This window comes from Falco cherrug, chromosome 12 (assembly GCF_023634085.1).
Source record: "Falco cherrug isolate bFalChe1 chromosome 12, bFalChe1.pri, whole genome shotgun sequence".
NCBI classification, from domain to species: domain Eukaryota; kingdom Metazoa; phylum Chordata; class Aves; order Falconiformes; family Falconidae; genus Falco; species Falco cherrug.
In genome coordinates, this window is record NC_073708.1 from 16,233,708 (window position 1) to 16,257,563 (window position 23,856).

The window sequence follows — 23,856 nt, forward strand, 5'->3', positions numbered from 1 at the left end:
AATACGCTGGTTTTGATCAGTGCATTACCAGCCTGTTATGGCCTTATTAGATTAGGAGAACCACGCTTAAGTCTTAACTAGAAAAATTCTGGCTTTCATTTAAGGCAGTATGCTAGAGCAAAATTTATGGAAATTATGGCAGTTTAGCATTATGTATTAACAAATCCTGGGGAAGAAGGTTACTTTTCTGAGTAAGATGTTACCACTGCCATCAAGATGAAACAAGCTTTGGGTGATTGACCGGTATCTTCTGACTCTCTCGCTCTGCATCTAGTATTCCTTTTACAGAACAGTCAGCTTCTGAGATTTTTCCAAAATACACAGATTTATTGTCTTAATCTGTACTACTGACAACATGATTTACACTTGGCAAATTGTTTAAAGAAGGGAGAGGAGAAACAGAAATATGACTCGAGCTGCAAAAGAAAAGATAGTTCTTTTGTATTAAGATGGCAAAATCTCTGAGAGGTGGCATCGCAAGATGATGACCACTTCCAGCTTTTCTATTTTTTTCATTTCTGCATTCAAAACCTGGCACTCCCGTGGCAGAAGCATTCTGCCATTCAACCATGCATTACAATAGAGTATTCAAGAAATACCTGTCTAAATTGCTTAGTTAAGCATAAATAGTTAAGATGTGATCAGCAAAGAGAGCATACCTTTGCTCAGTGTTATTACTTAGCGCCACAGTACAGGACCTGAGGTGTACAGAATGTTGTATTGGAAGGTCAGCTTTATTGAGGCTGCAATTTAGAGGGTTTGTTGATTTCACTGATGTCAAAGGAAAATAAAAGTGCATCTGAAAATGAAAGTACATCTGAAAACAAAAAAACCTGGTGGACCCTTGATTCAAGGGAGTTAGTTAAGAAGGCATGCAAAGTTCAAGTGATGAAGAAAACTCTTAACTCATGAAAGTGTCCAATAAATCAATTTTTCCTGATAAATGATTGTGTCACAGCAGGAGGCTAGTCTTAAATTGGAAGTACAATATAAGTCAATTTTGCTGAAGTAGAAAAGGCACAGCAAGAGAAATTGCTTTCCAGATGAGATGAAATTGCTGGCTCACCTGAGTAACTTTGTTGGGGACAGGATTACACCATGATAACAAGGCTTGCTCCTTGTCATATTAGGGCCTGAATTCCCAAGGGAGGCTGAAAAAGGAGCATGAATTGTTGTCCCTGGAATACTGAACTATATCCACACAGTGACTTGGAGTTACTTGGCCTTGGCATCTCTGTAAATATGCACATACCCACTTTTCAGAAATTACAGTGAAGCTAATTTGATGAAACCATAGCTGAATTAAGAATCTGGTATGAGATATCATTTACCTTGTGTCTGGAGTATAACAAACCAACATCACCAGCAGCATCTTTTGATAGTTCTGGGATATTGTGGTAGAGGAAAAAAGAAAGCAATGAATTATCAGCATAGTAAAGTCTTGCAGTATGAACAGTTGGATTTACAAGTTACATATAGAACACCTTTCTGTGTTCTTCTGCTTCACATATGCCCTGATAGGTATGACTGCAACTGCGAGCGTGTTACGAAGGTAATACAGAAAAGCACTCTGAGAGTAAAAGCAAAGTTCAGTTCAGTAGGTCAGAGTGCCACCATAGGAACCTCCTGTTATTACCCATTTGATAACTTTCTGGCAGCAACGTATCTCATAAAAACCTCTGAACAGCTGGTGTTCAGAAACAAAATTGTACGAACCTAGGTTGGATCTAAATTGTTTATTTTGATGTAAAAAACCCTGAAATTGTATAAATTATGTGGGTAATACTGCAAGACCTTCCACATAAGGATTTCAGAATACTGTAACGTCACTCCTGAGCTCCTTAAGTAATAACAGAAGCAAAAGTCTCACTGAACAAATGAAAGCAAGTCATGGAGCAACCATGGCTTTATCCCATAAAAATCTGGTGACCTGACTAAACTTATGATGACCTCTTTATTGCAGGAAACCTGAGATATATGGGAAGTGACGGTGTTTAGAATGGGTAAATAGAACATAGATCTGGTATTGCCCTCCAATATACGCAGTCAACTTAGATTTTTGTTTTCTTCCTTCCTCTGGAAAGGAAGGGTATTCATTTCTCAGTGGGGAAAAAATATGTGTCCAACATCTGCCACACACCTTGCCAGTGTGTTTATAATCACATATGGGATGTTAAAAAATGATGGCATTACCTGCCCTAAGCAAGAGTTAATCCTATTTTTAGTAATAAAAATAAATAGTGTTAAGAGTAGAAGAATAATAGGAAACTCCCTCTGCCTAAACCAGTTCTCATAATCATATATTTAGGGTCATTTACAATTTATTATGTAATTCCATTTTACTCTTACCATTTTTACTTTGCACTTACCATTCAGATCAGGCTCTGAATATATCTTGTGTCCTGACCACTAGGTTGTACCCTGCATCCAATTAACAGTGTAATATTGGTTAAATAAGAGATGTTAATGTTTCTGTCACCTTTCTTCACCAAACCTGCCATTAGCAGAAGGATCAGAAAGGAGATTTATGGGTCCCCGTCCCCCCCCACCCCCCCATGCCTTTCAGCTGTAGGAACAAATTTTTCGTTAAAACAGTAGGGGAAGAATCTGCACAGGTGTCAAAAAATAAAATAATCCCATTCAGAGGTGTAGGTGCATTGAAAAAAATGCATCTTGGATCTCTTAATGTCTTGTCATGCCAGGTTGATATTTTCTGCTTGCACTTGAATTTCCTTTTGTATGGGGATTTGGAGGCGGGAGGGTTATTGGTGGGGGGGCGTTGTTTGTTTTGATTTTATATAAATTAATAACAGCAAATGCAGCTGGCCAAGTAAGATTAGATAGCTGTTGTTTATCACTATATTGTTTAAAGAGAATGTTGCTATTCTGGGATTCCTTTCATGCTTAGTGCAGAATTTCTCTTTGTTCTGGAATGGTAAGTGTGGTGACTCTCGAACAATTCTTGTAGATGTTTTTAAATTGTCATGTAAACGCATGGAAGCTAAGTATTCAAAATTAAATATAACATTTGTAGTCTTAAAAATATATTGCTAGTGAAGTTGTTAAACCGTTTAGGAGCAAGTTCCTTTATGATAACAAAATTAAAGGCTGTGACTGAACTAGAAGTGTATGAACCAGAAGAAAAACTATTTGTTCATGGGTTTACTAATGTCCTAACCAAAACACCTAGCTGTGTTTTCCTTTTATCCCTCTGAAAATCTTTTGCCTTTGTTGACCGTCCTGCAATCTGAAAGTAGCTATTTAAAGCAAGCAATAAATGGAAGATTTCAGTGGCTGAGCTTGTCGCTTCACATAAAAATGTTCCCTGTGGCTTTAATGTTCCTCAAATAAATTCTTTTGTGGTGTGTCTGTGAAATGTTGAGATTTTCTGATCAATGTTACTCTACAAGATGTTCTTGGTTACTGTAATACCACCATTTTTTAGATGTTTACTTGTCATCCATAGCCTGCAATGTTCTCACAATAATAAAAATCCTGCAATAAAGCAAGTAATATAGCAGAGTATTCTGGTTGGATGATAGAGGGATTTCACAATGCCATTTGCAGATAAGCTGGTTTGTTCTCTAATGGATCATGAAGTGACGAATTCCAAGATTACAGCTTCTGCAGTGTAATGGTGTATGTGTCTCTGGAATGTGACCTTCTTTCCAAGATTGACAATTGAGACAAGATTTGTAGTGGCTTCCAAAACAACGTTTGGTCCAAAATATTGTATGTCTTACTAACAGTACTTGTCCTAATTTAAGTGCTTTTAAAATATTTCTAGGAATGTATTGTACTTTAGCGCAGGTAATACTGCTACTGCAGCCTACCTTTCTGCAGAGCAGTGGTTTTTGTTTTGCAATTTGTATTAAAACAAACAAAAGCTTCAACACTTTTCTAGTGTTCCAAGAATTATAATGCTAAACAGCTTTCTCTGTCTGTCAGAAAGCCACACTGGCTCTTTGCTGACAATAACATGTCAGCCTTTGGGCCGGTTCTTGTCACATGTTCAGAGTAGACCTGTGTTGGAACAAGGGGGTTGTGACTGGAAAGTTGTAATTCCAGTTGGTTTATACAGAGGTAATGAGCAAGTACTTTTCCTGAAGTATAGATGAGAAGAAAATCTTCAAATAAAAAGATGTATCAAAAGTCTATGATTAAAGACACTGCATGTCTGAACATGAGCATTTCCTGCTTCTGGCATCAGTGCTCTGCTAGGAAATGCTTAGGTCACAAATTCACAGATTTAGAATTGGGCATCCTTGAATTTACTTAAGATATGCTCAAACTTACAAATAGAAATCTCTTCAGAAACTCAGCAATTCTTTGGAAACGTAAGTATTTGTTTATGTAGATCTTACATAACTGCTTACATAGAGCAGTGATGTTGGGAGAATATTTTATGTGTCTGTCTTGTCTTCCTGTGTCTATTGTGTCCATCTCAACATCTGGGTTTTATTTCATTTTAGCAACTGAGAAAAAAGTACCAAAAATTATTTATTTACAGCTAACTCAAATTCAGATGACATCATGACGGAGACCAGACTGTAACAATCTCTCAACTGCTTTTGTTGTAGAAATATTCCATAACAGGTTGACTTTAGCTATGTTCATGTTGGACAAACACCCACCACAGAATCTTTTTAATTTTGACTGTCTCACAGAATATGCAATTTCATTCACTTTGTTTGTATTATTACAGATAACATTGTTCCTTTTGCTGTTCCTCTTCATTTTTTACATTTTGTCATATGTGTTACTCGTGAGAAGAATGGCATTGTCACTGAATGAGCGTATTGAGGAACATTCCCTTTGGATACAAAGACTGAGTATTTTATTAATTGATACTACAATATTGAGTGACTGTTGATTAATCTTCTAAAAGATTAATTCAGCTGTGAGAGCTCAACAATAGTCTTCAACGTTCCCTGTTTATATGAAGATTACAATGAAACAATTAAATGTAATAATCTTAATGCATAGATAACTACCTATTACCAAGCAGCCAAGAAAGTATTAATTTCTTTGGCCGTGATGGTAGAACCAGATGGCTCCATGCTATCAAGTGCTTTCTGCATTGTTCAGTTATTTAACATTCCTAAGCAACAGTATTTTTAATTTGGTTTTGGGTTTTTTTTTTTCAGAGTCAAAGGCATTGTGAGGTGAAATGAAGTGTCTGCCCATTTTTAACTGGCTGACCCAGCTTGGTCTTGCAGAATATTGCGTGCTCTTTGAACAATATGACGGCATAGAGGTAAGAATGGGCTTTTTCAATAACATTCTTGAGACTATGTCAAGCAAGATGACGTAATGTAAGTGATGTATGTTCCATGGTACAATGGTGGAACAAAACCCCTGAAGGTTGATTGTTAGCTTTTGTCTTAGGAAAGGGGAAGATAAAACCCAATGTCTTTTGTAACTGTGTACTGAAACTCACAGATAAATAGTCACTTACTGGTGAGCTAGATAAAATGAATGTTTTACTGGTTTTAATGCTGCTTGTCCTATGTTAGTCTTGGCTGTCTCAGTGTAACAAATGGGCATGTTCATCAGAGCAAGAACACATAGATAATATTTGTTCTGCAAAAGTTAACACATAAATTTAATTCTTAAAATTCAGAACTTGATAAAATAGCAACTTACGTGCTGTTATAGGAAGTTGTTTATGGGTAAATGAGTAGTGTGTGGCTTAAGAATATTCTCTAATGAGCAAATACCCCATTACAGAAGGACCTTACCTCAGTCATCTTGAAGATACCTAGAAATTGATTCAGAAATTCTTAGGAAGCCCTTTTCCTACAGGTTTTTACTTGGTCAAAATTTTGTCTTTATTGTCAATTTTGTGTTTTCAGTTCTCACCATCCATGTATAGATTTATTGACTCTTATGTACTATATCATAAATCAAATATTGCATTGGCATGCTTTAGTTCTGCCTTGCTGTATTCCTAATTCATCAAATAAATGCAAATAATACAACTGAATATTCTCACCAAGTCAAAATATCCTTGGTTTCACTTTTAAACAATTTTTCTACAATTTTATTTTGTCACTAATTCAAGCTTCATGAACTGGCAGAAAAGTTTATTTGAAATCAGCTTCTGTGTCACATCTGTGCTGCTTGTATGCCAGAATTCTTAATGAGTCCCATAGCAATCTCATAATGCAAACAAAATAAAATTTAAAGGATTTTAAATATAATTCGAATTTTTCACGGCTAGGAAAAGGACAGTATTTTCTACTTTCCCAAACAGACTCAGTAAGAACCACGTTGGAAGATGATGTTATGTGATTCATACTGCCATTGTAACACAGAAAACAGTACTATAGAACCCTAGGACGACTGTTTTGACAGTCAACAAACAAACAAAAAAAACCCCACAGCAAAGATAGTTTGCAGCTTACTGAGCCTGAAAGCTGCTTGTAAAAAGATTTTGCTGGAGTGCAAAACTGAAAAATAGGCTTAGTGCATCATTGTGGATACAATGGACTTTTTTTTTAATTTCAAGGCCATGAGTCAGAGTTTCAGTTCTGCAATATCTGTAGATTTCAAGCATTATATAATTTCTTAGTTCCTCAGCCAAACTGAACGTTTTCCTGAAACAAAACTTCAATTTGAGAAAATGCTTGGCTTACCCTGACATTGCATTCTTACTGACCTGCTTAATACCAGGCATATACTTAAGAACCATGTTGAACCAAGCTTCTAAGTTCTTGAAAGTCTAAGTAATTGCCTTTGATGTCTTCTACTTTTAAAAATAATTACTAATAACTATTTACACTGGGTTTTTTATCTCTGCAGTAGAAGGTATGATTATATCCATTTTGATGAGGGAGGACAGTGATGCACAGTTTCTTGAATTAAATTGTTCTTTGCTAAGTAGTAAATTCATGGCAGTAGAAGACAGAGTTCTTGAGTTTCAGTCAACTGCTCTATTCAGTTCTTAAGCCAGACCAGAAAATGCTTCTGATCCTAAATGAAGAAAGAAAACTTAAGGGTGGGAGACTGTTCTCCCTGATAAATAAAAATTTCCACATGTCAATGTTGTCTGCTGCAAAATGCAGCAAGTTCTTCAAAGCTACTTAAAAAACCCCCAAAATGTGCCTATAAAAGCTCCCACTGTGTTACCCTGAGCACACACTGTTCAGTACTGGAGTTAACACCAGCCCTTTTTGTGCTCCTCCTTACCAGCTTTTTGCTGAAGTTTGAAGAGCAGGCATATTGCATTTATACTTCTTTGTGTGTAGTTTTTCTTGGAGGATGATTTTGGGGTTGGGGAGGGTGTTGGGGTTTTTTGAGAGAAGCAAAGGGAGTCTCACTCACTGTTGCCAAACCTGAAAAATCCTTTCTGCTGAAATGTAAATTCATCGTTAGTACCAATTTTTGCATTTGGGTAAACCTAGAAAGGGATATAGTAAGAGTACTAATTATCCAACTTGCTTCTTTCACGTCCTTAGATACATATGAGGTTTCATTTGAGAAACATATGAGAAACATATGACATTTTCAGGCATGACTAAATTTCCCTAACAGCTTTTGAAAGAGGTATAGCTAGTCACGTAAAAAACTGAGGCTTTCAGCACAGCCTAAACCAAAAAATGTCATGCTTGTGCAGTGGTTTTAGTTTGCAAAAAAGATTTTAAAATGACAACTTCAGAAACAGTAGCTCAGAGTAGAAATTCTGTGTCAATTGTCTTATTTACACAGCAAAACAATGTGATTGTTTAAAAGCAATGAATTAATGTTTTAAAAGAACAATTCTTCATCCCTTCAATGACATAGGTTGTCACAACGAAGTGGCTTCATATAACACATAAATATACTTAAGTTTGCTGTTAGGTGCTTACACTATCAGACACAGTAAACCTCTCTGAAAGAAATTCAAATTCTCCTGGACTAATAGGTATAGTATGTTCCTTACTCTGGCATTTGCTACAGGACTTACTCCATCTTACAGAAGTTGATCTTAAAAAAATGGGGATTGAAAATCAAGGCCACCGAACATGCATCATTTCCAATATCCTGCTGCTTCAGGAGGTAGAAAAAACGAGAGGTAAGATTTCCATGTTGTCGCCTAAAGACTGAGAGAATGAGTTAAGGCAGCCCAAGCTTTCCTGATTCTGCCTAGGATACTGCTCTGAATACAGATCACAGGGGTGCTTTACAAAGGCAGTGAGAATAGCTAAACATTAATCTTTTGGCAGGGTTTTAAAATAATATGAGCTGTACTGGTTTTAGAAGTTGTCATTTAGAAAAGGCTTCACTTTCACCTCCCATTGCGCTCTCAGTCTTCAGCTTAACAAGGTACAGTAATGGTAGCAGACTGTAATTGATGGAAGACTGTGTCACCATTGTCTTCCTCACTTGGAAAGATCGTATCAAAACCAAGCTAGCTTGTGTACGTGCTACCTCATCCCTACTGAGGAGAGAGGAAGAGTGTTTACACGGGCAGTCCTGACCCTCCTTTTCCATTTGGGACTTTGCTATGAATTAAGACTTTATCGCTACATCTTTTGTTGCTTTTATGATGCTTTTATCAGTTCAGTATCAAAATTCAACTCAAGTTTGTAAGAGTTGGAACAAGCCCTGTAATTCATTCAGTTTGAGTGGAAGGGTATAGCGAGATGTTACTCAACTATGACTTACTGTACGGGATATTTTGAGAATAGTTAACAAGATAACAAGGTATGGGTATTACGCAGCCTGCCCAAGAATTCTAAAGATCACTGCCTAAGGCTTTACAAATGTAACATGAAGCAGTGGTTTACTTGGCTAACATTCCTGCTTTTACCCTGCCTTGGTCAAGAAGATTTTGGAGCCTGTGTAGAAATAAAATGTAATGTAAAGTACGTTAGCTACTTTAACTTTTCAGAAGAACCTAGAACTGGTTGTGTACAAGTAGATCAGTGTATTTTCTCAGTGTCTCCTGAGGAGTTCAAAATAGCTTTAACAATTACATAACTTCTACAGTTCATTGGTTTAACTTCTTAAAATTATAAATCTGACACTTTTGTAACTGCTACTGTGAACAGATTAGGGTATTGTTCAAGTTGATTATTATAGTGGAACTAGATGTATTTCAATTAGAACCTTTTTTCATTTGGCCTTGGGACTGCATTTTGTAACCTTTTTGGTACTGGAGTGAGGAACGTATTACAGTTCTTGGTGTAACATTTTTTCTAAGGAATGGACAGTTCAAATTCACATGGTGAATTGATACATAGGTATTTATGTAACATTTCAATCAACTCACTGGAACACTCCAAATTCTATTAATACAGCTACAACTTGTGATTGTCCAGCTTCAGATATGTTGGCCTAAATCTAATCTTGATGCACTGCTGGTGATTTCAGTGAATTTGAATTTGAGTCCAACATTTTTGTCTCCAAACTGGAGTGTATATCCCTTTCCCCCCTCTATTGAAAAAATATAGCCAAATTGATCTCTGAGTTGTTCTGTTTACACCAGGATATTTACATCCTGGATAGCTTTGCCTATTTACTGTATTAAAGAGTTCTGGGAAAGCTGCAAGACAATTCCGTTCAGTCAGTCATACATGAGTGCAGACTGTTTGGTTTTCACAGTAGGGACTAATGGTTGTTATCTAGTACCCAGCCTATTATGAGATGGTTTTGTTTTGTGTCTGTCTTTGACAGAGTGCTGTGTCTAGAAGCGAAGTGCCTAATCAGTTCACACTGAAATGCTTGTTTTCCAGCCCTAAACTGTACTGAAGTCAAACGTTAGAAGAAACATTTTTAAAAAATCTTGCATTCTATTAAATAAATACTAATGTCCTACTAACATACTTACCAGTACGGAGCAAAGGCTATGTTATTGTTCGCTGTTATTTCGAGCTTTAAACAGCAGCAGCATTGTATTTGTTGCTGGTTCAACAGTTTCCAGTCAGTGCTTGATGTGCGAAGTGACTTTAATATGTAAGCACTTTCACAAGGTTAATTTTATAGGACTAAGCATTTCTTTGTACAGCGAAGTTAAGTTTTGGAAAAATTTGTCAAAATGTTTTCCGTTTTCTAAAATGTTATCTGGTTCTGAAACTACTTTGAATAGAACATGTCTCAGTATACTAAGATTTGGGTTCATCTTGTTGAACTCTAGCTACTCAGGCTGTGTTTCCACAGTAATTAATAACCAGGATCCATGCATTGCCATAATGCCCAGAAACACATTTGACCTGGATCATGTATGTGCACGTGATCACATACCTCTTGAATTAGGCAGAGTACACAAAGCAAGGTTTGCTACCTTCATGCTTTTACACCGTCTTTATGCCAGCCCATGGTAAGGAAGTGATTAGAATAAGTGGTTTGATGTGAACAGCGTTAGCTAATCAGTAGAATGATAACCATTCAAAATTGTTAAACCACTTCAGCAGAATTAATTTTATTTTGGACCAGTGCTTTGAATAATGGAGCTCTGATATTTTTCACCAGTATTAGAAAACTGGAAGGCTGCTGTGCCATTGACTCTTGACCTTAATTGAAGCTGGGGTTCCGAAATGCCAGTCTGTGCCCTCATCAGCTTTCCTTTAGCTGCTTTTCCCCATCTCTGTATCATTCCTGTTGTTGTCAGTAAAACTGTCCTGCAGCTGCATGGTGAACCTATTGGGAAATTTATCTGGCTGAAAACCAACTCTTTTTCCCTTCATGTTCATTCAGATCAAGTCCCCATGCCAGTTCACTGTTCAGCTGCGCAAACATTTGTACAAGTATGAATGGCCAAGGAAGATAGAGCAGAAGTGGGCCCTGACGCCTGGAACAGCGCCGCTGCCTGAAGTGAAACCACAGCTGAAGGAGCGCCTCCTAATAGGAGGCAAGTCACTCTGTGGTCCTAGGTATTAGAAAGGGACAGAAGAATGCAGCAGATAATTCAGTCCAAACTTTCAATTTGAATTACTTTGCATTGGTGTCTGTATTTTTTTGTTGATTGTAGAGATATTCCAGGGTAGCTGATTTCCTGGCAGATCACTCAGCAAGTGGTGACAGCTGGTGGAATGAATTGAGGCCCAAAAGCTACAATGGCAGTTGTCCTGGAACATGTCATCTCTTGGGTGCAGCCTTCCAAATTTCAAGCATTTGTTTCCTTTTCTCTAAATCCTGATGATCTCAAATATTTGCTTAGGGCTTATCACTATTATTTGATTTCCTTGCAAATCAAAACACACAAGTGGAAAAATGTTTCCAATTTCTGCAAACTTTCTTCCCAAGTGCAAAATTTTTACCAGTTCTGAACATACTTCCTACCACTGTTCCATGAACAGAAGACCACATGGCTGTGCACCGAGTCAAACTGACAGTCACTCACGTCCAGGATCTCGCATCAGGTAGTGGCAAAGTAGATGTCAAATGAAACATGAAAGAGCACACCAACCCATAGTGGTGCTTTCCCAGGATATGTTCTCAGCCTCCAAGCATTTAATGTAACAAAAATGAAGTTTCAAAAATACATGAATGTGAAGAGCCATAAATACATTTTCCATAGTCCTGTTGCCTGTATCTTGACTTACCTTTTGATGTGTGCTGCAGCACATTCTGGATCTTGGTGTCCTGCCATCTAGGCCAGTATCCATTCACGTATTCATAGCATGCTGTGCCTCCTTTGAGACGTACATTTTGTTTTCTGTTCCAGGGACATTGTGGAGTCAGAGGGTGGGGTCTGCAGCTTGCCTGGGCTTGTCCCAGTATGGAATCAGAGTGCATCTAAAAAGCAAAATGATGGGCTGTGCTTATAGGAGTGTTCTAAAGTGGCTATCTAGCACCTTTCTGTAGTCTTAGAAATGTTTGGTTGGCATTGTGAAGAAGCCGGGAAGTAATGTGCCCTCTTGTAGAAGCAGCTGCTTCTGGTATGAGAGAAACTCGTGGCAAATTAGGTGTTATCTGACTCCTGTATTACAGAAAAAGGTCTTCCTTCCCAGAGCGTGAGGCATAGCATGCTGTCTGTAACAGTCAGCAGCTCAAGACAGACATCCTGAAAGCTGTAGCTCGGTACTTAGAGCAGTACTCCAGGAAGGACGTGTCGTTTTCCCAGTATCCTCTAATACAACTGAGGCAGGGTTTGGTGCTCTGTGGGTTTGGGACAGAGTGATATTTGATTGTGTTACAATACTGTGCTACAGTTTTAGGAGTGGGATTTTACTATGATTTCTTATGAGCTATAGTGGAAGAATAAATCTTGCTACAAATGCGTTGAGGAATCCCACCATGATATGACCAGCTCCTTCAGTGCAGTAGAAATGTTACGTATAGAGTGGGTAATGTAAATATATAAACGCAAATATAGAATTCGATATAATAAAAAAATACCTTGGATATGGCCAGCCATGGAAGATATTTCTTGGTCCCTTTATAACCATGGATTTAAATATAGAATTGTTTTGGAAAGCTTTGTATCATTTGACTATTAAAATGTCTGTGTACATTTGTAAGTATTCATGATGCACCTTTCCACACATTGTTATGACTGGAAAGGTAAATAGAAAGCTAAGTGACAAGAAGTTTTACTTATGACGTGTTCTAAGAGCTAGAACTTTTTTTTTTTCTGGTACCTTCTCTTACTGAGCTGAATTCTGATTAGTAGTATTTTATGGATTAATATGTTTTCATTAACATCTTAGAGTGTTTTCCTTTGATGGGCTAAAAGTTTAAAGAATCTTTCCTTTTTGTCTTGTATGGGTTTTCTTATACAGAGAGATTGCAGTTTTAATAGGATATATATTTAGATCTTTTATAATTTTACCTGTCATACAAAGAAAGCTAGCCTTAATGGATTTAAATAAAATATATACATTGATACAGTTTATTGTGGGTGAACACAAAATAATATGCAAAATCTGAATTAGACTAAATGAAATTAATATTCCATAACTTCCTGCTTTTGGTGGGGAAAAGAGATTTTGCATTTAAATTCTTAAATAACTGTTTCTGCATCTGTAGTATTTTTTACCCTGCTGCAGTAGCGTAAAGTTAAATATGAAGTGCTTTCTTGCCATGTGGGTCATTCATTGTCATTCATTATATAGAAGACCCAAGATGTGTGCTATTAAGAAGGAAGATGAGCAAGCAGTACAGGTCATTGCTTGTGCTTGGAACAATATGAATAGAGACAAGGCCGCCTTCAAAGAAGGTATAAAATAACTGAGGGACTCCCGCATGTGTTTTTTAGGTGGCCAAAATAATTAACATAAAGTCACGCCTGGTTTAGCCTTGTCAAACTCAAGTGTCTTGCCTTTGTCGCTCTCAGATAAAGCCTTTTTACTCGTTCTGGTTTTTTTGGGTTCTCTTTGAAACATTAGAAACAGAGTGCTCTGGAGCAGTGGTATGTAGTGTCAACCTGGCAGATTCCAAACTAGTGCTAAAGTATTCTGGTAGCTTTGCCAATAGATGGAGAGAAGGCTGCTTTGAATGCTTTTTTGTGCGTGACAGTTAGAGGTGGTATTGCTGCCTGTGTGGTCTATTTTGCTCTCACTGTGAGATACAAGGACTTGTAGGTCTTTGTCATTTCTGTTTGAGGAGGACAAAAATGTAGATGCTGCTACAAATGTAACAATGTTGTAAATGTAAATGTAAACATACGCTTCTGACTGTGCCATTTAATTTGTTGAAAGTTCCAAATTTGTTTATTGCTGCTTTCTGGCCTTCTGTTTATCTTTGTCTGTACCTCAGTTATGCTCTAAATGAACATCCCCCCCAATATCTGTCACATGCAAAGAGAGGCTGTTAATTCTCTTGTATTTGAGACTTCTTACAGAAGCATGGAAAAATAGACACTTAAAAGGAAATCTTAGCTCCATAGTAACAGTTCTTCCACTGCTTAGAAGCAAAGAGAGGAAAATAGGCCCCCTGGTAGAATGGAACCCATAAAACCTTGTCCAGTTTCTTTCTGGTGTTGTGTTCCAATTTACTGTCTGGAATGAACTAGTCAATAGAAGAAAACTGGTTTTAGTGCAGTTTCACCCATGTATTTCAAACAGGTCTGTCTGATCTATGTCAGCACAAGTTGCTTGACGTGATTTTCAATATCAAATTGAAGATGGGGGTAGGAACACAATATGTTATTGTCACAGAATATGTGGAATAATTTATTTTAACTTTTTTTTTGTAATTACTAATTGGTTTCTGTTAAACATCATACTCAAGTTTTCTTGTACTATATCTGAGAAGCGCTGCACTTAGAGTTTTTTTTGGTTCTAGCAGTGGCTAATACTAGGTGACTCAAAATACATGGAATTCTGTAGCACTGAGAACTTCTGATACTACAGTGAAATTTTTTTTCAAATTCTTCCAGTTTCAGTTTCTTTCTGACTTAAGACAACAGTGAGCTGCAGATTAGAGTAGTTTAACAGTAACCACTTCCTATTGGAAAACACTGATTCGTCAGAACCGTAGTTTTTAGCCAGTAATAAGTGAAAATCAGACATCTGGTATTATATGTACCTGGTTTGTACTCTTCCAGGTCTGCAAAAATTAAATGTGCTGTAGCCAGAAGCTCCAGCAAGCCAGAGCACGTTCATGCTCCAGTTTGTCACTGAATGATCTAAGGTTTATATAATTCCTCAAATTCTCCTGCTTTACTGCGGCATAATTTCCGGGGTGATCAGCTGCGGGACATTTGCACTTGCAAACTTTTTTGAGGCTAGGGATCGTGAGGTTTCTTGATTCTAACTTGTAACAGATAGTTCTTTGGGCATTTCTGAAACACCTTGTGTCTCCCAGACCCAAGACAGACCAAGCAGCAAGACTGAACGTTGGTAGGAGGTTCCTTACGGAGGTCTGGGTAGCTGCTGACTAGACTTGTCCATTTCAGTTGGCAGCCAGGAGGGACCTTAGGAAGCACAATTGCTATAGCTTATAGTTTTCAGACTAAATATTGTCAGGTTTCAATTACTGGAGCATTTTTTACTTTGTGTTGTCATTCTAATTTGACCTGATATGTCTTTGATTAATTTGAAAATTACCAGCAAAGAAATTTTATTTTCTAGCCAATAATTACGCTGATCATTATTTTTTCTATGTGGCATCTGTGGGAGTTGAGGGAATGCAGCATTTTGTTTGTGTCCTTTCTCTTCTAAGACAAGTCTACAGTAGAAATTTGCTTTGACTTTTGTTTATCAGGGAATCTACAAGAACTGCTGTGTGAGCAATCCGTGCATACCATGTCTTCATCTTGTGTACTTGCTTCTGCATTTTGTCACTGCAGCTGCACAGCAGTGCTTTTAGAGTAGATGTTTTTTCTCCCAGTTATTTTAGGAAGACTGGATTTCTGATGGTTTAAGGTCAAACTGAAAAGTTCCAGTGAATTCTCTTGTTTTGTTCCATCACCTCTCTTGTTACCATAAGCCAGGCACATTTTGAAAATGGTCCCTGAAGAACTGGCAAATACCCAGCTCTTGGTGTGATTAAGGTACGCGACCTACAGCATCACAGGTCTTGGGACCTAGGACCCAGTTACATTCCTCCTCACTCATCTGATTAGACAGCTGCTTGTGTAGGTGTCTTTGCACTAGGTGGAAGGATGCACCTGTACATACTCCCTTCCTTCAGAAAGCAGAAGTCAGGGGTGACTGTAGAAGGCCACAGCAGTGTGTGATGATGGCCAGTGACGGACGACCAGCACGCTGCTGGTTTCTCACCCTCCCCTAGGCTGATGTCACAAAGGACAGCACTTCACCACTAACATTTCTGTGGCGGGCGATACACAGACAGCGTGATGCCGTATAGATAAACAGATGGCTGAGAGGTGTGGCAGTTGAAGGTGGAATGCTGACAGGGAGGCTTGACAGAGGTGCTGTGTTTGCTTCAGGGCACAGGTGCTTACAAGACTTCATCCCACACCTCAGTAAACCCATTTCCAAAGTAGATACAAAATATGAAAGCAACAAAAAATTTTGCAAGGAGGAAGCTAATCTAGCTCTAGTAACTCACAACTAATGTAGGTACTGTGGGCAGTCCTGCAAATTCTTCATTCTTGTAGCTTGCAGGCAAATTCTCTTTTAACAGCTTTGCATCAAGTGTGTACAAGGATGGGTTGTGCAGATTCTCATGTGTGAAGACAAAGACCAATTTTCAATTTCATCTGAGGAGAGTATAAAACTCTTAGGAGAAGGATGTAATGACTCATGCAAGAGTAATCACAGTTTATGCAGGACTGCCCAGCTACCAGTCCCATTACTTAGCGTGCAGTCACGTTACTAAGGAAATTACTACTCCTTTTCTGGTTCTTATTCAAAAAACATGACAATGAAGTGTGACATGACTTCCTATGTAATTACAGTGCCTGAAATTTTCCCCGAGTTTTTAGAATCAGCCAATAGAGACTGTCTTAGGTGCTAACCGATCCGATGGTTTTTTTATATGATTTTAGATGTCTTCTGCCTGATCTGTGGAATGTGTGGTTTAGATAGAGTAGCAAGGTATTTTCCTTTATGCAATGAAGAAAAAAAATAGTATGCACTTCTGTAGCATCTTCCACTTGATAAGCTGATGAAGGACTGTACGGTCTTTCCTGTGAAAAGTATCTACCACTCTGATGTATGTTACAAAAATGTAAGTGTAGGTCATGGAGGAAGTAAGTGGGTCAGAATGCTAGAACTCGAAGTGTAATCCAAGTATCTCAATTCCTCTTTCTGTATTTTCACCATAATTCCATTTTTTCTTGCACAGGACATATAAGTGAGTCATTTTGGTGTCCAAGATGGGGTTAGTCTGCTGGGTTTTGGTTTCTTTCTCCTCCCCTTGCTCATCCCCTCCCTTCCCCAGGTGTACTTTGAAGAAGGATTGTGCCTGAAATATCCTATGGGAAATTTCCATAGATTGTTGCTTGTGGCAGTGAAGGTCTAGCATCTGTCACTCTGAAACATTTCAGGTACCTCTCTGTCCTCAATACTTAACGTGGTTTTGCACAACTGGCAATGACAAAAGCAGAGTGCCATCAGCCACTGAAGATCTGCTAGCTTTCCTAGTTCATCAGTAGCTGAAATGTGATTGCATTTGGGGGAAAAAATGATGAAAGATTGGAGTGAGTTTTGTTGTGTGTTCAGGCTTCATTTTGTGTCAAATTAGTTTGAATTCAGATCTCAACTTCAAGGTTCTTTTCAGTGTCCGTGTGATGTTACAATTTTCTGTAATCTGGCGGGAGAAATTTATGTAAGTGTAGAAGTTTGTGTCCATCAGCATGCCACAAGTGGTGATTTATGTCTTAATGAATGAATCCTTTCTGAAATTGTTCTTTCACATTTACCTCAACTTTCCCAGTTTGGAAGTTGTTATAAAAGGTACGTGGCGATAGCAGCAGTGGTAATGCTTTCCTGCTGCTCATGCCTGCAGGAACCAAAGTGGGATTGCTATGGGAAGAGCAGCAGTCAGAAATGCCACCATGAGCTTCCTTGACCTCAGTATATTAGATAAATTTGATTTTTTAATCTTCTGTCTCCTTCCCTTACTGCATGTTTGAGTGCTCTCTGCCTTTATTTTTTTGTCTCTCTTCTTTTATGCTAAACTTCATCTCGAGAGTTTTGTGCAAAGATTCTACTCCTATCTATGAAAACTCCAAGACACTTCTGAGAAGTTTCCCAATACCTACATCTGCAACACAGATGATGGCTAAGGAATCTTGACTTGATGAGCTAAATGCCTTTTAAGCTCTAGACTGCTCCAAGAGGAGGTCCAGTGCTCTTTCTGTCTTTAATTGCTTCATTTTAAAAAGGTGGGCTTTTTGCTGTAATGTATTTTAGATAGTTCAGATAGTAAAATTCCACGTTCTGGACAATGCCTAAAAATCTGAACTACAAAGAGGTAGATGTCCTAGTTCTACCCAGTGCCCAGAGATGTCACTATGGTTAGTCACCATGTGGAATTTTAATCCTGCTGTTGTTGCCATTGGATATAGCTTAACTTCTTTAGAGTGAGAATACCATAGTTTATTTTTGGTGGTTGGTTTGATAATACATAGAGGTCCTGGGAAATTAATAATCTGCTCCTTAATGACATTTATCATTTAGATAGTTTAGGAGTACAACTTCAGCAACATCATATTAGTCGGGCTCTGAAGCAGACATATCGGAAGAAGCATATTAAAGTGAGTTCTAGTTAAAATGGAGAAAGAGTGAGAGGATTGAACATTAGCGTGAAATGAAAAATAGGGCACAAAGAGGATCTCTGAAAACAGAACCACCGTGCAGCTACTAGGGGTAAAATATTTAATGTCAAAATCAATTACATGTTTGGTTAGGCAGAGAAGTATTTGTTGCTGGGAAGCTAATGCCAATGGGATAGCTGTGAAGAGGTTTGCAGAATGTTGGCACGAATTCTGGTAAGAGGGAAAGAACCATGTTATCAAAATTGCTTTGCACAACTGGAATAACCGTGGCAAAACCGGAGAAATGTTGGCCAGGCAGCCTGAAAGACTGAGCCAACAGGAAAGAAACAAAGACAGTGTTGCAGAAGAATTTGATCTAGACGGTGCTTCAGAAGTCAACTGAGCGCGCCCTGGTTTCTGTGTAAGCAGAAGCCCTTCGGCTGCGGCGGTGGGACGGCTGAGGGGGGCCGAGGTAATTCCTTAGGGTGCGTGTTCTGCCTTTAATTACCCGATTGTTTCAGAGGGTGTACTTTGCAAGGGGCGGTTAGCTAGCCATCTGTTCTGCCGACAGCTCTCGGCCCTTTACAGTTATTTGACCCTTTGTTTTAGCAAATGCGTTTTATCCCGCCAACCTGTTGCACAGATAACTTCAGGCAAGGGAAGGAACCGTGTGCGTGAAGTGCGCGGCGCTGCCCGCGAACGGGGGATGTGGGAAGCCTCGTTGTTGCTGCAATGCTGATTTGGCACTCTCGCATCCATGGGGAAGGGCGGCGAGGGGTCGCTGCCGGGAGCGGGCCTGCCCGGCGGGGTTCGTCGCGGCCGGCCCGCGGGGTGTGGCTGGCGGCCGTGGGGCGCGGCGCTGCGGGGCCGCCCAGAGCGCCCGGGGCCGCGGCGCTGCCGGAGCCGCCGCACGCAGCGCGGGGTGCGGGGCGGGGTGCGGGGCCGGCCGCGCCAGGTGAGTGGCGCCCGGCAGTCGCGCTCGTTCGGGAGTCACCGAGCCGGGTCGTGCCTTCCGCGGCGCGGGCGGGCGATAAGGCGCTCCTGGAAGGCTCCGGCTGAGTCACCCCTGGTTAGCCATCGCCAGCTGCTCTCCTGGAGGGCAGGCTGCTGCAGGCGTGCGCGCCCGCTCCTGCCGCGGCACGGCCGTACCCCGGGCTCCCCCGGGAACGCCCCAGTGCACCCACTGGAAGGGCTCCGGGCTGCTGGTGGTGCGCGGCCGGCCTCGGCCTCCGGCCGCCCCATTCCCCCGCGCCCCCCGGCCCCGCGGAGCTCCGCCGCCCGGAGGGACCGGGACGCGACTCGCTGCCGGAGCTCGACCGGGACAAAACCTCCGGCTAATCCCCGGGAAGCCTGGAAAGCAAGAGCGGTGATCGGACCGGTAACTGCGGGGCAGGGAGCGCACGGCGGGCGGTGTGTGAGCGCCCCTGCCTGCCGCCGCCGGCCGGGGAGCGGAGCGGGACGGGCCCGGCTGCTGCTGCGGGGCGGCGGCGGCGGCTGCTCCCTGCTTGGGCTTTGTGGGAACGGATGCCCTGGAATCTGCTAAATGCTCTTCGAGTATAAAACGCCGGTATACTCGAGATACTTCACTGAGCAGAGAGAAAGGAAGTGCTGTGTCTTTTTTTTTTTTTTTTTTTTTCTCTTGTCAGTTAGAGGGTTGTATTTAAAAAGCACTTCTGTCTGTCCAGATTTGCAATTTCCGTAAATCACTTGATCGTTTAAAATAAGTGCATACTTACTGCTGAAAAGGTTTTTTTAAATAGTTCGTTTTCAGTTGGAGTGCGTTGTTTTGTGGTTTTTCTTTTTTTTTCAGTAACATCGTGGGAACAGAGGAGCAGGCAAAATAATAAATTACTTCCTATACTAGGGGAGGAACAAAAGCTTGTATTAGCTGAAAACCGCTTAGATTTGACTGTAACTTCGGTGAAGTCCTTTATTTCTGCCAGCAGAATGGGGAGAGAGTGTTTATTTCAAGTCAAGGCTTCATTCCTTTCAGGATTACTGAGCTAACTGATTGGGCACTGAAGTTTCTGAGATAATTTCATAGTATAGGCCAGCCAAAGAGATCTCTGCTTATTATTGAATCCTTTTCAGTGATCACTTTTTCCTGGCATTTTTTATAGATACCAAGGCATTCTACATGTGAAAACTCACAAAGAGGTTTTTTGGGGGGTTATCTGTTTCTCTGACTTTGAAACAGAGAAATTTCAAAGATAATTATCCTGGCCTGTGTGTTTTCTGTTGCCTGAGAATAATAGTTAAGAATAACATTTAAAATAGATTTCCAGATTACAGTGCAAGGATGTATGGAGAGTTGAAATTGTATGACACACATTAAGGGGAACGAGAGCACGAACGTTGTGATAGCACTTCAGGCCCCTTTGGAAGCACTGACCTGGCCATAGTCTTGTGGGGTTTTTTTGATGTTTGACAGACTCATGTTTTTTTCTGATAGTAGCTCAGAGCCTTTGAACTGTTGCGTGTGCTTTCTCAGTCTATTTCTCTGTATCATAACAGGCTGTAGGTTCTTGAACCTTAACAGTCTTTTCAAAGTCCTGTGACCTGTTTGCTCTAGCAGCTACTGCATCAATTTATCTTGTTAAAAAAAAAAGCAAAAAAGCAGAGAACACAGGTTGCAGAAAGTGCGTCTAAGCCATTTTGGGAGCAAGAATCCTCTGGTTTTTGTTATGCTAATGAAGAAGCCTATGTTGCTTCTACGGAAACAGTTAACATGAATTCTACCTTGAGTTTATAGTGGCTGTAGTTTTAACTGTATTTCTTCCTACGAAATGTTAACTTTAGTGGCTTTTCAGTCATGCTTTTTCTGTTTCCCTAACTTATTTTCTTACTACACAAAAAACAAATCTTGAGGAAATTGATCTGGTTTTTTGTCCTGAACTTGACTTTCATCACAATTAAGGCTGATTGCTTCAATTATTTGCCCTGGGCATCTGCATGGTGGATGTAAATGTGCCAAGTAATCTAGCAGGGAGAAGACAGTGTGTCTCCCACTCATGGTAATTTATTGTTACTGGTTTTGAGGGAGGGAGGGCAGGTGAGTGGGAGGAGGTTGTGAGAAGATTTGCTGTGTCAAAAGTAAGTAGGGTTTTCACAAAAAGACTCAGTCTTGGAAAGACCTGAGGACATAAGGCAGTTGTTCTTCAGTTCGCTGCATTAAAACCATGTTCAAGCTCTCTTCGCCTCGTAGCATATATAATGATAAAGACACGGTAAGACTTGGAGTGAAGTATTGTACCATTGGCGATATATTAAGACCAGGTGTAAACTTCAGAGACTTTGATCTAACAGGGAGAATCACCAGACTGCAGATCAATAAGACTTTGAGAGAAGAGTGAATCTTTTAATGTCCAAAAGTGGTTTAGATATAACTCAAGAGTTTTGAGGTAGCTTGACAGTCCGATTTGGAATTCTGAAATGGCTTTTCTGTTTCCTTTTATGAGGTTTCTATTAACATGAGCGTATACAGCCTTGGACTGTTTGTTATGCTATTTGTGAATCTCTTGAGACTGAGCTGGAGATTTCCTTTTCCCTCCCCCTCCTCCAATGTATAGAAACAACAAAGTAGCAGCCACTGCCACTAGTTACCTTATATTGTGGTATGGAAGGGGCGCTTATTCTTGCAGCTGTACTGGCTTGAATGAACCATCAGAACACTCCTTCAGACTGTGTGAACATCAGAAGGTTTTCATAAGACAAACTGAGCCAGAAAGTTTGTATTTGTAAACCAAAGACAAGAGGGCATGAGTAGAAGGATATTTTGTATTTGTTTTGGGGAAGCAAAGGTTATTTTTTTCATTGTTCATATGGTTCTTTTTTGTTTAGAGCAATGACATGAAGAGATGACACCCTGTTGGATTAGAGCTTGGTACATGTTTGGTCTTGCCCGCCAGATACCTATTTTATTCTACATCCGATCTCATACTGTTTTCCTAAATGCCACATTGATTTTAAAGATTTCCCTTGCCCTCATTCATAACAAAAAACTTGAATGTGTCAGAAGTTACCTGGAAACCTTTCATGGCCTCCAGTTCTCTGAAGTCACAGCCTGACTTCTGCCAATTCCATTCCCATATACCTTCCCAAAGTACAGACTGAAGAAAGAGAAATGCTACTCTATATACAAATCAAAACTCACCTAGCATTTTTAACATTTTATCAGCATGAGTCAATCTTGTTTTTATCTGGTTAGGGGAAACTTGTATGACTTCCAAAACACTCTGTTTTGTTAGATGCTGCATTTTGACAAATAGGAATACGCACAATTAAATTTCAGTTCCTTTTGGGCTATCGTTATAATTTCTACCATTTCCGTTATTGATTGCATGATGGCAGATGTTCAAAGCACGCTGTCTCTTAGGGAGTAAAATTTTCAGGTTTTCTATATCTAGTAAAGTAAAACATTCTTTGAATCATATGCTGAAGTATTTGAGACATTCCAGGGTCTTCAGCTGAAGAGGCTCCCTCCTTGCAGTGTTTACATGTGATATGAAAAAAATGTTTGGATAGTTTGGCAGGACTTTTACTGTGCTAATTATTGTAGTTCTTGGTTTACATTTATGAAGAATACATAGTGCAGCAGCACATAGGCAAGCAAGTAAATTTATGGATAGAAGTTAGCAGATCTGTTGGTTTGGGGTTCTGGTTTTTGGGTGGTGGTGTGTTTTTTTTTTTGAGGGGTTTTGCAGGGAGGATTGAAATATTATCAAAGCTTCTGTACACACGTAATTGTGGCTAAGTGTCTTGCAAGTTCCTTAATGTAGGTGTTTCATAGTAACTTTGGAACTCTAACTTGATTCCTCAAAACTCAGGTGTGAATTTGAGGATTGGGTATGGAATTTGTAAACCATGGGATGTTACTGAAGGTGACTTAAAAGATGCAATGATTAGGACATAACTCAGGGTGTTTGGTTTTCTTTCTTAAGAAGGGCTTCTTAGGAGGGGAGGTTAAATGGGAAATGCTGTATTTCAGAGTATCGTATATTTGTTGAGAATTTTCAAACTGTTGGAGTGGAAACCTACTGGATTGCTATAACTTTCCTGTGATTTGGTTAGGAGAGGGAGTTCTCAGCTTTCTTTATGGATCCTCAAACATAAAGTGGTTGACTGTTTACTGTTATTGTAAGCTTATCGTGGACTCATCTGGTGTCAGCTATTCAACTGAAGCTTTCATTGGTTGTAGTGGTAACTGCCTGGTTTTGATACCCATTTGCATGAAATACCATGTGTTTCATTTCAGGGTGATAATCTTGCAGGAAAACCTAAGAAAAATCTCTTCTGGCTGGATAACCTGAATTTAAATAGTCAGAATTCAGAGGTTAGGAGGTGTTTTTTAGAAGCCAATAAGAAAGTTGAATTATTAAGTACAGAATCTCAGCAGACCCCAGAAGGAGAATAACAACATGTTTGTGCAATATGAGCAAGCTAGCCTCCAGTTTTTCAGACTCTATAAATGGTGTTTGTTGCCTCCTTACAGTAAATACATAAAGATGTGTTTTCAAATGGTTGTGTGAATCCTAAGAAGCTTTTCTTTCCCCTATTGTTTGAGATACTCTCTAATAATAAATCTGAATTTACTGGAAACAAACTCTATCAGTTTACTTTAGCTATAGGAGGTTGTAGCTTTGTGGTAAGTGTTTGCATTTTCGATCGTCCTATCTCTAGCCCAGGTTTTTTTTTCGTTTGTTTGGTTTTTTTAAAAACTTTTTATTATTTTGAAAATAATTATGCAATATTTGTAATACTAG

The 23,856-nt window shown here is 39.6% G+C and overlaps 1 protein-coding gene across 6 annotated transcripts in view; it reads left to right on the forward strand.

The window, feature by feature from the left end:
* BCAR3 (BCAR3 adaptor protein, NSP family member) overlaps positions 1–23,856 on the forward strand; it is a 115,432-nt gene that overhangs the window by 34,992 nt on the left and 56,584 nt on the right. For 2 of the 6 annotated variants that reach the window (XM_055724911.1, XM_055724910.1), the window contains exons 2-3: positions 5,148–5,257; positions 7,942–8,056. In XM_055724911.1, the coding sequence (XP_055580886.1) occupies positions 5,171–5,257; positions 7,942–8,056 (202 nt within the window). In that variant the 5' untranslated portion in view covers positions 5,148–5,170. The other 4 variants (XM_055724913.1, XM_055724914.1, XM_055724916.1 and 1 more) reach the window with 4 other exon arrangements.